The sequence below is a fragment of the Staurois parvus genome, unplaced genomic scaffold (assembly GCF_062004578.1).
Source record: "Staurois parvus isolate SC_StPar_1 unplaced genomic scaffold, SC_StPar_1.0 ptg000525l, whole genome shotgun sequence".
Classification (NCBI taxonomy): domain Eukaryota; kingdom Metazoa; phylum Chordata; class Amphibia; order Anura; family Ranidae; genus Staurois; species Staurois parvus.
In genome coordinates, this window is record NW_028318321.1 from 2,084,716 (window position 1) to 2,101,884 (window position 17,169).

At 46.9% G+C, this 17,169-nt stretch overlaps 1 protein-coding gene across 3 annotated transcripts in view; it reads left to right on the top strand.

Annotated features, from left to right (window-relative positions):
* Positions 1–17,169, top strand: part of SLK (STE20 like kinase) — a 107,340-nt gene that overhangs the window by 49,956 nt on the left and 40,215 nt on the right. For all 3 annotated transcript variants that reach the window (XM_089690264.1, XM_089690265.1, XM_089690266.1), the window contains exons 3-5: positions 8,218–8,266; positions 10,707–10,856; positions 13,327–13,399. In XM_089690264.1, coding sequence (XP_089546390.1) covers positions 8,218–8,266; positions 10,707–10,856; positions 13,327–13,399 — 272 coding nt within the window. The remainder of the gene's footprint in view (positions 1–8,217; positions 8,267–10,706; positions 10,857–13,326; positions 13,400–17,169) is intronic.

Below are 17,169 nucleotides of genomic sequence, written 5' to 3' on the forward strand. Positions count from 1 at the left end.
GGCACTATTCCTCCCCCTGACACCAACGATGGGGCACTATTCCTCCCCCTGACACCAACGATGGGGCACTATTCCTCCCCCTGACACCAACGATGGGGCACTATTCCTCCCCCTGACACCAACGATGGGGCACTATTCCTCCCCCTGACACCAACGATGGGGCACTATTCCTCCCCCTGACACCAACGATGGGGCACTATTCCTCCCCCTGACACCAACGATGGGGCACTATTCCTCCCCCTGACACCAACGATGGGGCACTATTCCTCCCCCTGACACCAACGATGGGGCACTATTCCTCCCCCTGACACCAACGATGGGGCACTATTCCTCCCCCTGACACCAACGATGGGGCACTATTCCTCCCCCTGACACCAACGATGGGGCACTATTCCTCCCCCTGACACCAACGATGGGGCACTATTCCTCCCCCTGACACCAACGATGGGGCACTATTCCTCCCCCTGACACCAACGATGGGGCACTATTCCTCCCCCTGACACCAACGATGGGGCACTATTCCTCCCCCTGACACCAACGATGGGGCACTATTCCTCCCCCTGACACCAACGATGGGGCACTATTCCTCCCCCTGACACCAACGATGGGGCACTATTCCTCCCCCTGACACCAACGATGGGGCACTATTCCTCCCCCTGACACCAACGATGGGGCACTATTCCTCCCCCTGACACCAACGATGGGGCACTATTCCTCCCCCTGACACCAACGATGGGGCACTATTCCTCCCCCTGACACCAACGATGGGGCACTATTCCTCCCCCTGACACCAACGATGGGGCACTATTCCTCCCCCTGACACCAACGATGGGGCACTATTCCTCCCCCTGACACCAACGATGGGGCACTATTCCTCCCCCTGACACCAACGATGGGGCACTATTCCTCCCCCTGACACCAACGATGGGGCACTATTCCTCCCCCTGACACCAACGATGGGGCACTATTCCTCCCCCTGACACCAACGATGGGGCACTATTCCTCCCCCTGACACCAACGATGGGGCACTATTCCTCCCCCTGACACCAACGATGGGGCACTATTCCTCCCCCTGACACCAACGATGGGGCACTATTCCTCCCCCTGACACCAACGATGGGGCACTATTCCTCCCCCTGACACCAACGATGGGGCACTATTCCTCCCCCTGACACCAACGATGGGGCACTATTCCTCCCCCTGACACCAACGATGGGGCACTATTCCTCCCCCTGACACCAACGATGGGGCACTATTCCTCCCCCTGACACCAACGATGGGGCACTATTCCTCCCCCTGACACCAACGATGGGGCACTATTCCTCCCCCTGACACCAACGATGGGGCACTATTCCTCCCCCTGACACCAACGATGGGGCACTATTCCTCCCCCTGACACCAACGATGGGGCACTATTCCTCCCCCTGACACCAACGATGGGGCACTATTCCTCCCCCTGACACCAACGATGGGGCACTATTCCTCCCCCTGACACCAACGATGGGGCACTATTCCTCCCCCTGACACCAACGATGGGGGCACTATTCCTCCCCCTGACACCAACGATGGGGGCACTATTCCTCCCCCTGACACCAACGATGGGGGCACTATTCCTCCCCCTGACACCAACGATGGGGGCACTATTCCTCCCCCTGACACCAACGATGGGGGCACTATTCCTCCCCCTGACACCAACGATGGGGGCACTATTCCTCCCCCTGACACCAACGATGGGGGCACTATTCCTCCCCCTGACACCAACGATGGGGCACTATTCCTCCCCCTGACACCAACGATGGGGCACTATTCCTCCCCCTGACACCAACGATGGGGCACTATTCCTCCCCCTGACACCAACGATGGGGCACTATTCCTCCCCCTGACACCAACGATGGGGCACTATTCCTCCCCCTGACACCAACGATGGGGCACTATTCCTCCCCCTGACACCAACGATGGGGCACTATTCCTCCCCCTGACACCAACGATGGGGCACTATTCCTCCCCCTGACACCAACGATGGGGCACTATTCCTCCCCCTGACACCAACGATGGGGCACTATTCCTCCCCCTGACACCAACGATGGGGCACTATTCCTCCCCCTGACACCAACGATGGGGCACTATTCCTCCCCCTGACACCAACGATGGGGCACTATTCCTCCCCCTGACACCAACGATGGGGCACTATTCCTCCCCCTGACACCAACGATGGGGCACTATTCCTCCCCCTGACACCAACGATGGGGCACTATTCCTCCCCCTGACACCAACGATGGGGCACTATTCCTCCCCCTGACACCAACGATGGGGCACTATTCCTCCCCCTGACACCAACGATGGGGCACTATTCCTCCCACTGACACCAACGATGGGGCACTATTCCTCCCACTGACACCAACGATGGGGCACTATTCCTCCCACTGACACCAACGATGGGGCACTATTCCTCCCACTGACACCAACGATGGGGCACTATTCCTCCCACTGACACCAACGATGGGGCACTATTCCTCCCACTGACACCAACGATGGGGCACTATTCCTCCCACTGACACCAACGATGGGGCACTATTCCTCCCACTGACACCAACGATGGGGCACTATTCCTCCCACTGACACCAACGATGGGGCACTATTCCTCCCACTGACACCAACGATGGGGCACTATTCCTCCCACTGACACCAACGATGGGGCACTATTCCTCCCACTGACACCAACGATGGGGCACTATTCCTCCCACTGACACCAACGATGGGGCACTATTCCTCCCACTGACACCAACGATGGGGCACTATTCCTCCCACTGACACCAACGATGGGGCACTATTCCTCCCACTGACACCAACGATGGGGCACTATTCCTCCCACTGACACCAACGATGGGGCACTATTCCTCCCACTGACACCAACGATGGGGCACTATTCCTCCCACTGACACCAACGATGGGGCACTATTCCTCCCACTGACACCAACGATGGGGCACTATTCCTCCCACTGACACCAACGATGGGGCACTATTCCTCCCACTGACACCAACGATGGGGCACTATTCCTCCCACTGACACCAACGATGGGGCACTATTCCTCCCACTGACACCAACGATGGGGCACTATTCCTCCCACTGACACCAACGATGGGGCACTATTCCTCCCACTGACACCAACGATGGGGCACTATTCCTCCCACTGACACCAACGATGGGGCACTATTCCTCCCACTGACACCAACGATGGGGCACTATTCCTCCCACTGACACCAACGATGGGGCACTATTCCTCCCACTGACACCAACGATGGGGCACTATTCCTCCCACTGACACCAACGATGGGGCACTATTCCTCCCACTGACACCAACGATGGGGCACTATTCCTCCCACTGACACCAACGATGGGGCACTATTCCTCCCACTGACACCAACGATGGGGCACTATTCCTCCCACTGACACCAACGATGGGGCACTATTCCTCCCACTGACACCAACGATGGGGCACTATTCCTCCCACTGACACCAACGATGGGGCACTATTCCTCCCACTGACACCAACGATGGGGCACTATTCCTCCCACTGACACCAACGATGGGGCACTATTCCTCCCACTGACACCAACGATGGGGCACTATTCCTCCCACTGACACCAACGATGGGGCACTATTCCTCCCACTGACACCAACGATGGGGCACTATTCCTCCCACTGACACCAACGATGGGGCACTATTCCTCCCACTGACACCAACGATGGGGCACTATTCCTCCCACTGACACCAACGATGGGGCACTATTCCTCCCACTGACACCAACGATGGGGCACTATTCCTCCCACTGACACCAACGATGGGGCACTATTCCTCCCACTGACACCAACGATGGGGCACTATTCCTCCCACTGACACCAACGATGGGGCACTATTCCTCCCACTGACACCAACGATGGGGCACTATTCCTCCCACTGACACCAACGATGGGGCACTATTCCTCCCACTGACACCAACGATGGGGCACTATTCCTCCCACTGACACCAACGATGGGGCACTATTCCTCCCACTGACACCAACGATGGGGCACTATTCCTCCCACTGACACCAACGATGGGGCACTATTCCTCCCACTGACACCAACGATGGGGCACTATTCCTCCCACTGACACCAACGATGGGGCACTATTCCTCCCACTGACACCAACGATGGGGCACTATTCCTCCCACTGACACCAACGATGGGGCACTATTCCTCCCACTGACACCAACGATGGGGCACTATTCCTCCCACTGACACCAACGATGGGGCACTATTCCTCCCACTGACACCAACGATGGGGCACTATTCCTCCCACTGACACCAACGATGGGGCACTATTCCTCCCACTGACACCAACGATGGGGCACTATTCCTCCCACTGACACCAACGATGGGGCACTATTCCTCCCACTGACACCAACGATGGGGCACTATTCCTCCCACTGACACCAACGATGGGGCACTATTCCTCCCACTGACACCAACGATGGGGCACTATTCCTCCCACTGACACCAACGATGGGGCACTATTCCTCCCACTGACACCAACGATGGGGCACTATTCCTCCCACTGACACCAACGATGGGGCACTATTCCTCCCACTGACACCAACGATGGGGCACTATTCCTCCCACTGACACCAACGATGGGGCACTATTCCTCCCACTGACACCAACGATGGGGCACTATTCCTCCCACTGACACCAACGATGGGGCACTATTCCTCCCACTGACACCAACGATGGGGCACTATTCCTCCCACTGACACCAACGATGGGGCACTATTCCTCCCACTGACACCAACGATGGGGCACTATTCCTCCCACTGACACCAACGATGGGGCACTATTCCTCCCACTGACACCAACGATGGGGCACTATTCCTCCCACTGACACCAACGATGGGGCACTATTCCTCCCACTGACACCAACGATGGGGCACTATTCCTCCCACTGACACCAACGATGGGGCACTATTCCTCCCACTGACACCAACGATGGGGCACTATTCCTCCCACTGACACCAACGATGGGGCACTATTCCTCCCACTGACACCAACGATGGGGCACTATTCCTCCCACTGACACCAACGATGGGGCACTATTCCTCCCACTGACACCAACGATGGGGCACTATTCCTCCCACTGACACCAACGATGGGGCACTATTCCTCCCACTGACACCAACGATGGGGCACTATTCCTCCCACTGACACCAACGATGGGGCACTATTCCTCCCACTGACACCAACGATGGGGCACTATTCCTCCCACTGACACCAACGATGGGGCACTATTCCTCCCACTGACACCAACGATGGGGCACTATTCCTCCCACTGACACCAACGATGGGGCACTATTCCTCCCACTGACACCAACGATGGGGCACTATTCCTCCCACTGACACCAACGATGGGGCACTATTCCTCCCACTGACACCAACGATGGGGCACTATTCCTCCCACTGACACCAACGATGGGGCACTATTCCTCCCACTGACACCAACGATGGGGCACTATTCCTCCCACTGACACCAACGATGGGGCACTATTCCTCCCACTGACACCAACGATGGGGCACTATTCCTCCCACTGACACCAACGATGGGGCACTATTCCTCCCACTGACACCAACGATGGGGCACTATTCCTCCCACTGACACCAACGATGGGGCACTATTCCTCCCACTGACACCAACGATGGGGCACTATTCCTCCCACTGACACCAACGATGGGGCACTATTCCTCCCACTGACACCAACGATGGGGCACTATTCCTCCCACTGACACCAACGATGGGGCACTATTCCTCCCACTGACACCAACGATGGGGCACTATTCCTCCCACTGACACCAACGATGGGGCACTATTCCTCCCACTGACACCAACGATGGGGCACTATTCCTCCCACTGACACCAACGATGGGGCACTATTCCTCCCACTGACACCAACGATGGGGCACTATTCCTCCCACTGACACCAACGATGGGGCACTATTCCTCCCACTGACACCAACGATGGGGCACTATTCCTCCCACTGACACCAACGATGGGGCACTATTCCTCCCACTGACACCAACGATGGGGCACTATTCCTCCCACTGACACCAACGATGGGGCACTATTCCTCCCACTGACACCAACGATGGGGCACTATTCCTCCCACTGACACCAACGATGGGGCACTATTCCTCCCACTGACACCAACGATGGGGCACTATTCCTCCCACTGACACCAACGATGGGGCACTATTCCTCCCACTGACACCAACGATGGGGCACTATTCCTCCCACTGACACCAACGATGGGGCACTATTCCTCCCACTGACACCAACGATGGGGCACTATTCCTCCCACTGACACCAACGATGGGGCACTATTCCTCCCACTGACACCAACGATGGGGCACTATTCCTCCCACTGACACCAACGATGGGGCACTATTCCTCCCACTGACACCAACGATGGGGCACTATTCCTCCCACTGACACCAACGATGGGGCACTATTCCTCCCACTGACACCAACGATGGGGCACTATTCCTCCCACTGACACCAACGATGGGGCACTATTCCTCCCACTGACACCAACGATGGGGCACTATTCCTCCCACTGACACCAACGATGGGGCACTATTCCTCCCACTGACACCAACGATGGGGCACTATTCCTCCCACTGACACCAACGATGGGGCACTATTCCTCCCACTGACACCAACGATGGGGCACTATTCCTCCCACTGACACCAACGATGGGGCACTATTCCTCCCACTGACACCAACGATGGGGCACTATTCCTCCCACTGACACCAACGATGGGGCACTATTCCTCCCACTGACACCAACGATGGGGCACTATTCCTCCCCCTGACACCAACGATGGGGCACTATTCCTCCCCCTGACACCAACGATGGGGCACTATTCCTCCCCCTGACACCAACGATGGGGCACTATTCCTCCCCCTGACACCAACGATGGGGCACTATTCCTCCCCCTGACACCAACGATGGGGCACTATTCCTCCCCCTGACACCAACGATGGGGCACTATTCCTCCCCCTGACACCAACGATGGGGCACTATTCCTCCCCCTGACACCAACGATGGGGCACTATTCCTCCCCCTGACACCAACGATGGGGCACTATTCCTCCCCCTGACACCAACGATGGGGCACTATTCCTCCCCCTGACACCAACGATGGGGCACTATTCCCCCCACTGACACCAACGATGGGGCACTATTCCCCCCACTGACACCAACGATGGGGCACTATTCCCCCCACTGACACCAACGATGGGGCACTATTCCCCCCACTGACACCAACGATGGGGCACTATTCCCCCCACTGACACCAACGATGGGGCACTATTCCTCCCATTGACATCAGTGATGGGACACTATTCCTCCCATTGACATCAGTGATGGGACACTATTCCTCCCACTGACACCAATGACGTGGCACTACTCCTCCCACTGCAAAATTACAGTTATGAAGTAGCAACGAAAATAATTTTATGGTTGGGGGTCACCACAACATGAGGAACTGTATTAAGGGGTCGCGGCGTTAGAAAGGTTGAGAACCACTGCTATAGAAGGATATGCTTTGTTCATTTTTTATGTTTGAGGTTTACAGCCACTTTAATTAAAGTTGTGGCAGCCTAAAATGATTTAGAAAGGCCGCTGTCCTTTCTTAAATAAGATTTATAGGCAGTTTCAACTGGATTTTAATTGCAACCATGACTAAACCAAAGAAGGTACCTGACCACCGATGATTTTGTTTATTTCATGGTTTCAGTAGTTGTGATTTGTTAGTGGCAGGTTGTATTGATCCAATTGCTTTCCTTTTGTCTTGAAAAGCTGGTGTTTAAAATTATATGAAAATTGCCTTTGGTGTGGCCTGTGTAATTCTGTATAGCTTCTATTCACATTAATAACATGTTTAGATATAACATTTGCTCCAAAACTCATTCCTCACATTTCGTATATGCTGTTATATCTGTTAAGTGCATCAGTCAGGATGGACATTTATTCACATTGACTGGGGATCTAGTGCTAGAATAGAGAAATGCTAACTAAAAAACAAGGTGTTATCATGGAGGCTATATATATTTTTACTCATCAGTAGGATAGTCAGTTGAGAGTGCTTCTTTTTATGTATTTTTATTTATTTATTTTATAGATCCTTATTGAATTTTGTGCAGGAGGAGCAGTAGACGCGGTCATGCTAGGTAAGTCATGCATTTTTTTCAAGATTCAAGGCTTCTGAAAACATATCCAAATACAAAGCTTTACCAGATAGATGTATTACAAAACAAGGAATTTACCATTTACTTTATGTGTGTGTTTTGATCCCATATATAGTGCTAGTTGATAGGGGCTCAGTTAGCGCTGCTTATCGAGAGAAATGCTAAGGTGTCATGCACACAGGACATTTTTCTAGCTCTTCGAAGCCTTTCCTCCTGACAACAGTGTTTTGGCATAAAAAAAACGCCTGACGCTTGTAAAAGTGTGTAACGCATTTAAGTGCGTTCAACCACCTCCAGTGTTTGAAATTATTTATTCTGGCCAATGAAATGAATTAACAGCCAACCATTGAAATAGATTAACTCTCAAGCGCTAAACGCACCTAACGCCTTTTTCCTACCTCTGAACGCATATGCCTCTAAACACCTCTAAAAGTTTGTGTGTATGGACACATAGGCTAACATGCAGGAGTGTTTAGTGGCAGGACAAGAAAACACCATATGCCCCCAAAAGCAACTGTAAAAACAACAGTAAAAACTAGAAAAGGTACAATTTCTGGGGAAATTGTGTGAAGTAGTGTTGCATCCAACACTAACCAAGTGATTGATCAAATGTAAACAGTGCACATGGCAAGCATGAAGAAATGCATTTCAACTTTTATTTTGCAGATCACACTGTAGCTTTGTTCACTCTACTTCCTGGTGACTCACCTTCGGTTGCTATGGCAACTCACTCAGTCAGAGCAAGCTGAGAGGAGCTTTTATAAACTCACTGCTCCAACATGCTAACTTCACTGGCAGTTGCCATCTTCAAACGTTTGTAGTTTTAAAATTATAAATCCTACAGCAAAGAGCTTTATATTGTGAGAATCACAAGACCCAGACCTACATTTTGATGCATAGTATGTCTCTGAAATATTAAAAATGAAGGCACAGTCACAATTTAGAAATTGCCCTTCAAATTTCAGGTGTCTAGAGTGGAGTTTCAATCAATGTCAATGGGCGCTGTGAGTTGCAAACAAAAGGTCATATTGTGAAAACTATCAGGACTGTGGCTTAGCCGTGGACATTTTTAGTGGCAGCAGGGATTGCTGAACGTTTTGATATAAGATTTGTGTAGGTGGGCTTGAAAATGAGGGAGTGATGGCAGTTTAGAAATCATGTCCTGATTTTTCAGCTCACACTCTAGCTTTTGTCAGCTCCCACTCTAGTTTTGAGCATTCTGCCATTCATTCCTATGGGACCAATTTCACCACAAAAACGCTGATATTTCTTGAACCATTCCGCGAAATGTTCCACAAAGGAATAGCACACCAATCGGGAACAATCCGCACGGTTTGATATATTACTGTCTATGTAGTGTAAAAACTGTGGGAGGAGTTAGGGTGGTAAATTTGGCTATAATAATAAGAACTAGAAAAGGTACAATTTCTGGGGAAATTGTGTGAAGTGTTCTTGCATCCAACCCTAACCAAGTGATTGATCAAATGTAAACAGTACACATGGCAAGCATGAAGAAATGCATTTCATCTTCCGTTGCTATGGCAACTCACTCAGTCAGAGCAAGCTGAGAGGAACTTTTATAAACACATTGCTCCAACTTGCTAACTTCACTGGCAGTTGATTGTAGTTTTAAAAGTATAAATCCTACAGCAAAGAGCTTTATATTGTGAGAATCACAAGACCCAGACCTACATTTTGATGCATAGTATGTCTCAGGGTTAGCTGAACATTTTGATATAAGATATGTGTAGGTGGGCTTGAAAATGACAGAGTGATGACAGTTTAGAAATCATGTCCTGATTTTTCCTTCCACACTCTAGCTTTGTCAGCTCCCACTCTAGTTGTTCCATTCATTCCTATGGGAAAATTTCACCACAAAAACCACGATATTTTGTGAACCATTCGGCGAAACGTTCCACAAAGTAATAGCAATCCGATCGGGAACAATCCGTACGTTTTGATATATTACTTGTCTTTGTAGTGTAAAAATTGTGGGAGGAGTTAGCGCTGGCAAATTTTGATAGAATAAGAATATATTTGTGAGATAACAATAAGTGTTCTTGCAAGAACACTTAAAAAAATGAATAAACATGTCATACTTACCTGCTCTGTGCAGTGATTTTGCACAGAGCAACCCAATTTTCCCCTTCTCAGGTCCCCCACCCACAATGCATTAAGGTGAAAAAAAATCTTCTGCCTTTAGAACCATGTTAAAAGCTTTCTATAGGACATTTTGTAAGGTGTCAGGAGGAATGTTAGCAACAGGGGCAATGTTGTTAATGCAGAGAGCATTGGGCAGGACTAGATGTGGTCATCTGCTACTTGATAAGCTATGGAATCCAAGCATTTAATAGTTACAAATCTAAGCTTCGTATTCACCATTAAAATATTGATGGATCATTACTGTGATTTCTGTTTTCAGAGCTAGAACGTCCATTGACAGAACCTCAGATCCGGGTAGTGTGTAAGCAGACATTAGAGGCGCTGATTTATTTACATGAAGCTAAAATTATTCACCGGGATCTAAAGGCTGGAAACATTCTGCTCACTCTTGATGGTGATGTGAAGCTGGGTAAGTGGTTAGTTTAAAGTACATTTAATGCTGTCTGGTCTCTGTAGGTTGCTCTCTACATCAACTTAAATAAATGTATATAAACAGTACTGGAGAATATGAAGGTTCAAGTCTGCAAAACTATTTATAGAAATATGCCTCTGACTGCGTTTAATGCTTGTTCTAGCCAATCAAGACTAACATGACAACACACATGCAGATTATTTTTAGAAAAAATATTTTTGTTTAGACTTGCTTCTAGTAGCACCCATTCACACCATAAAGAGCTGTTATGGCACGGTTGATGTGTGTTATGTTAAGGCAATTCATTCATTTGAATGGGCTGCTAAATGCACTGCAACAGATCTAAACTTGCACCAACTGCATTTTGCTTTTTCACTCAGCAGACTGCAATCCTCACTAATTTGTTGCAGTGCACTGCAACACAGATGTATTGAGATACCATTTAAAATGCATGGCTCTGCAGTGCACCAACACATATATCTTGCTTTAGCATGCCTTGCGGTACCATGCATGTTATAACAACGCAATGATGTGCACAGGCCCCTGCGTCTATTACCTTTTGTACCACCTCCCCCTCCCTTTAGATTGTAAGCTCAATGAGCAGGGCCCTCCTGTTCCTTCTGTATTGAACTGTGTTGTAATTGTACTGCCCCCCTTATATTGTAAAGTGCTTTGTAAACTGTTGGTGCTATATAAATCCTGTATAATAATTCGACTTGTTTCTGGTCTACAGACACGGATCTCATTTGGTAGTTGAGCAGAAGTTGCAATAGTTGAAAGGCCCCATTAGCACCTGTATACACTCCTGTTTCTCACCGTATGCGCAAATGGCATGTGCCCAGGCCAACCACTGCTTTGACCATCACGGTGGATGGTGAAATAAGCTATGTAGCTGAACACTCACTCCAGAGACAGAGATATCTCCAGGGCTAAATCTATTTGCAGATTAGTGACAGCCTGGGAACCCTATGAATTTTCTAGCAGGAAGTTCCTTGTGTGTAGGAAAATCCTTCGTTTTTATTCTGTATTGTCTTCAGTTCTGCTTAACCATTTAAACCTTTCCATCTCTATGAGGAAAAGGTTGTTATTAGCACTTTTACTTTAATGTAAGCCATGCCTGCTGTGTGATTAAAGAACTACTCTAGCCTAAACAAAAACATTTTTGTATAAACTATTGATGATTTGGCTTAGATTCTGATGTTCAGAAGGCTACTTATATGCAAACTAACTAATAGCAGTGACCAGTCTTTATTACAGAAAACTCCTGCACAAGGCCACACGTTTCATGCTGGATCACCACCCAATTCTGAAAGAAATATCAAGGTTCAAAGAAGAATACACATGGCCCTTGTATTATTGTCTGTTTATGCCTTATTGCAGGCTGCCATTATGCACACTTCAGTAGGCAGCCTATTCAAAATGAATGAGCTGCAATGCACCACAACACAAAAAGGAACAGGTGCATTGCTGCATTTGTATGGTGCATTGTAGTTTATTGAATGGTACAGCATAGCATGTCACCATGTTTTGTGGTAGCGCTGGTGTTTCTGCAATAGGTCTGTGTAAACTGGCCCATAGACTATAGTTTTTTGATCAGATTTCAGCTTTTATACAACAGACATTATGGTCCTTTTAATACGTGTGATTTTTTTAGGAATCTGAAGAAAAGTGGACTGGTCAGTGTCATCCAGAGTACACAGAGTTTCTTTAGTTTTCTTATTTCTGAGCCTTCTTAGACTTTTAAGGGCTATTTCCCAAAGATAGGATTTCTGAAATCCATTAAGGCTTGGTGCACATCTGTGCGGGTGGTGCCTCTGCAGATTAGCACAAAAATCTGTGCAGCCGTACCACCTGCACAGAGAAATGTGGACTTGTGGGCGGGTGCCATTACTTCTAATGGCATGCCACCAGCACTGGAAACCGCAACCATACTGGGAACCGAGGTTCCCGTGCAGGCTGCGTTATCAGGAGAAGTGCAGGGACTTCTTCCCTGCGTGTCACGAGGCACGGGAGTCCATTCAAATGAATGGGCACTTGTGCCCACGCAAAACGCAGCCCGCACGGCCGCATATATGTGAACCAGGACTAAATTTGTGTGTGTCCATCCGTCCGTCCAGTAAAGTACAAGCAGTAGGCATTTTACATGAAGTGTATGAGTTTTATCAACTTTGTAATAAATAGTGTGTGTATATAGGGATACAGTTATTTGTTTCTGCTGGAAGATGTTTTCCTTGCAGAAAATGAGGAAGATTTCTTAGAGAATGGTAACGGAAAATTTTCTTTGCTGTGGTTTTGCTAAGACATGTAGCTTCTCATGTATACATGTAATGAGTAGTCAGTTATTGCAGTCTGAAATTAAGTGTGGTGGATGAAATATGTAATTAAGTATTATAAAGTTCTGACAGTGTTTGTCTTTACCTAAAGCATAATAACAAGTTTTTGTATGTTTATTTTTTTATACTTGAAGCTGATTTTGGAGTGTCTGCTAAGAACACTAGGACGTTACAGAGGAGAGACTCATTCATTGGTACCCCTTACTGGTATGAACCTTTTTTTTTTTTTTTCTTTTTTTTTTTTTACTCAAACTTAAATACAGGTTTCTTTGATGGGGGTTCAGTTAGTCTTGACTTGGAGCTCTTGGTCTTGGGTCTGAATTCCAATTGACATTGTCTGCAAGGGCTTTGTTTATTATTTTTGTGTTATTAATATACAGGGCTTGTGCACTGATAATGCTTTACAAAATAAAGGGAGACCGTAAAGGTACAAGACTGGGTTAGGAGTGCTCTGCACATGAGAGCTTACAATCTAAAGCCAGCCATACATGGATTGAAATTTGGCCTGTTCAGCAGGGACTGGATACATTTCAATCCAGGTATGGGTAGTGAGGCTGCACAGAAGTCGATTTACCGATTTGACTTCTGTACAACCACCCTGTTTGATTTTTCCCTGCTCAATCAGCGCTGAAGGCTATAGTCTGCAGTATAGATCAGTGTATTCTGAAGGCAAGTAAGTCTCTTCATTGTCAGAATACAAAACCTCAGCAGGGAGGATTCCACCATGCCCATTGAGTGTATGGATGGGGCAGTTGAGTGTTTTTTTTTTTTTTCTCCTTTTCAACATGGTGGTGGAGCCACAGAAACGTGCACATCAGTGTTCTGCCTAAAAGGAGGTGGCACGAGTTTCCTTTTGGTGCTCCAGTTTCTTCCCATAAACCCAACGTTACACTAAAAGCTCCACAGGATAGGCACTGATAATAAATGATCTATGAAACTGTAAAGGGCTGCATCATAAGTTCTTCAATGATCATTTATGTGTTGAGCATGCTGCTGGGTCATTCATGTTCATTCCCTTTTCACCAAATTTTGGCTGGTCTATGACCAGCTTGACACTGAGTAGGTTTGTAGTACTCTAGTGACACTTGTGTTATTAGAGTTTTGGAATATGGAAGCTAGAAATGACATACCTTTGGTTTGGGTTTTGATTTTAGGATTATGGAGATAGGCAGATCACCATGCTTTAACATACATTCAGCTTGCATGTGAGTTGCTTCTTTTTTACTTTTTCCTAAAGGTGCTTTAAAGATGAACTCTGGCAGATATTCAAAACTAAAGATTAATGCAACTCTATATACTCAAAAATACATCTTTAACCACTTGCCCTCCAGAGGATTTACCCTCCTTCATGACCAGGGCATTTTTTTGCTGTTCGGCACTGCGCTATTTCAACTGGTAATTGCGAGGTCGTGCAGTGCTGTAACCACACAAAATTTATGTCCTTTTTGCACACAAATAGAGCTTTCTTTTGGTTGTATTTGATCACATCTGCGGTTTTATAAACAAAAAAAAAGACAAACTTTTGAAAAACAAAAAACTATATTTTTCACTTTTGGTTATCAAAAATATCCAATAAACTCAGTCATACATTTAGGCCAAAATGTATTCTTCTAGATGTCTTTGGTAAAAAAAAAAAATCTCAATACGTGTATATTAATTGGTTTGTGTGAAAGTTATAGCTTCTACAAACCATGGTGTGTGTGTGTATATGTGTGTATATGTGTGTGTGTATATGTGTGTGTGTGTGTGTATATATATATATATATATATATATATATATATATATATATATTGGAATTTATGTAGCTTTTACTTTCTGACTGCCTATCACATTTCTTGAGGTGCTAAAATGCTAGGGCAGTACAACCCCCCCCCCCCCCCACAAATGACCCCTTTTTGGAAAGTAGACACCCCAAGGATTTTGCAGAGAGTCATGTTGAGTCCATGGAACATTTTATTTTTTGCCACACATTTTTTTAAAATTACAGTTTTTTTTATATACAAAGTTGTCACTTTAATGATATATTGCTCTTGTATGCCATGGGTATATGTGGAATAATGCCCCAAAACACATTCTTCTACTTCTCTCGAGTATGGGGATACCACATGTGAGAGACTTTTTGGCAGCCTAGCTACATACAGGCCACCAAAATCCAATAACCACCTTCAGGCTTTCAAAGGGCATGTTTCCTCATATCACTTCCCCACTACAGTTTTGGAGGCCGTAAAATGCCAACATAGTACAAACGCCCCCCCTTCCCAAATGACGCCTTTTTGAAAAGTAGACACCCCAAGGAATTTGATAAGAGACATGGTGAGTATTTTACAGATACTATTTTTGTCAAAGGGTTTTGAAAAAAAAATACATTTTAGTTTTCTTTCTTTGTTTTCCAAAAACATGTGGCAGCAAATGAGATCTGCAAAATACTCACCATGCCTCCTAGCAAATACCTTGGAGTATCTACTTTTCACAAAGGGGCCATTTGGAGAGGTTGCTTCTACTATCCTGGCATTTCAGGGCCAACATTAGAAGCTTATGCCATGCATCACCCACTCTTGAAGACCAAGCCTTTTCTGACACTTTTTGTTCACATGAAAAAACTGTTTTTTTGCTAGAAAATTACTTTGAACCCCCAAACATTATATATTTTTTTTTAAAGCAGAGGCCCTAGAGAATACAATGGTGGGTGTTGAAATTTTTTACGTCACAAAAGATTTTCAAACCCAAATCTTTTAAGAAAAATACACTTTTTAGAATTTTAATGCACAAAAACACAATATATTGCCCAATTGTTTGATAACAAATAAAAGATGATGTTACGCCGAGTACATAGATACCAAACATGACATGCTTTAAAACTGTGCATGCCCATGTAATGGCAACAAAGTACATACATTTTATTATCGATAGGTGACGTTTTAAAAGCCTTTACAGGTCACCAATTTATATTTACACTAGGGATGCACCGAAAAGTCGGCCACCGAAACATATCGGCAGAAAATAGCTCTGTCGGAATTTTGCCGAAAGGAAAAATTTTGCAGATACAGTGGACTGTGTGTACTGCAGATGTGAGAGGGGGGCGGTGGAGAAAGGCAGTAGAGGAGCAGTGTATACAGTGAATGACTGTCACTATATGTCAGTGCCGGTTTTTAAGTGCAATTGCTGTTTTTTTTCTTCACTATAGCTCAGAGAATCAGCTGTCACTTTCCCTGAGGTAAAAGAAACAAAGTTTTTTTTAGTTTCTTTCCCTAGCTAAAAAGAAACAAAGCTCTGGGGAAAGTGACAGCTATGGTGAAGAGAAAAAAAAGTCAGCAATTGCATTTAAAAACTGGCATATAGTGACAGCCAGTGAGGGAGTCTTTCTGTACACACTGCTACCTCATGTGTATACACTGCTCCTCTCCTGCCCCCTCCTTGCACACAATGCCCCCCCCCCCCACAAAGTGGACCTGTCACTTATATGCTATCACATAACGGACTGTTGGTCCTGTATGTGATAGCAATAAAATCAAAAGTTAAAAAGAATAAATAAAAATATACATGAAAGTAGAAAAAAATACAAACAATTTGGTCCCTCTCCACCCCCACATACGCAGACATTTCAGTTTCAGTTCAGTTTTCGGCCAAATGTATTCTGAATTTTCTGTATCTTATTTTGGCACCAGAATTTTCATTTCGGTGCACCGCTAATTTACTCAGGAGGCCTGCCCTTGATATGACGTTCATGGCGATACCGCACATGCATGGTGCAACCGCTGTTTACATACCGGCACGGGGTGAATGCTTGCGCATGCAGGTGCACGTGCGCAGGGGGTAAGGGTGCTTTTTTTTTCTTCCTTTTTTTTTTTCTATTCTTTTTACACTCCTTTTTTTTTTTTTTTTTTTTTTAAAGCACTTTTATTGCTATCACAGGGAATGTAAATATCCCATCTGACTGCAATAGGCATTGACAGGTGTTCTTTTTTGAGAAATCTGG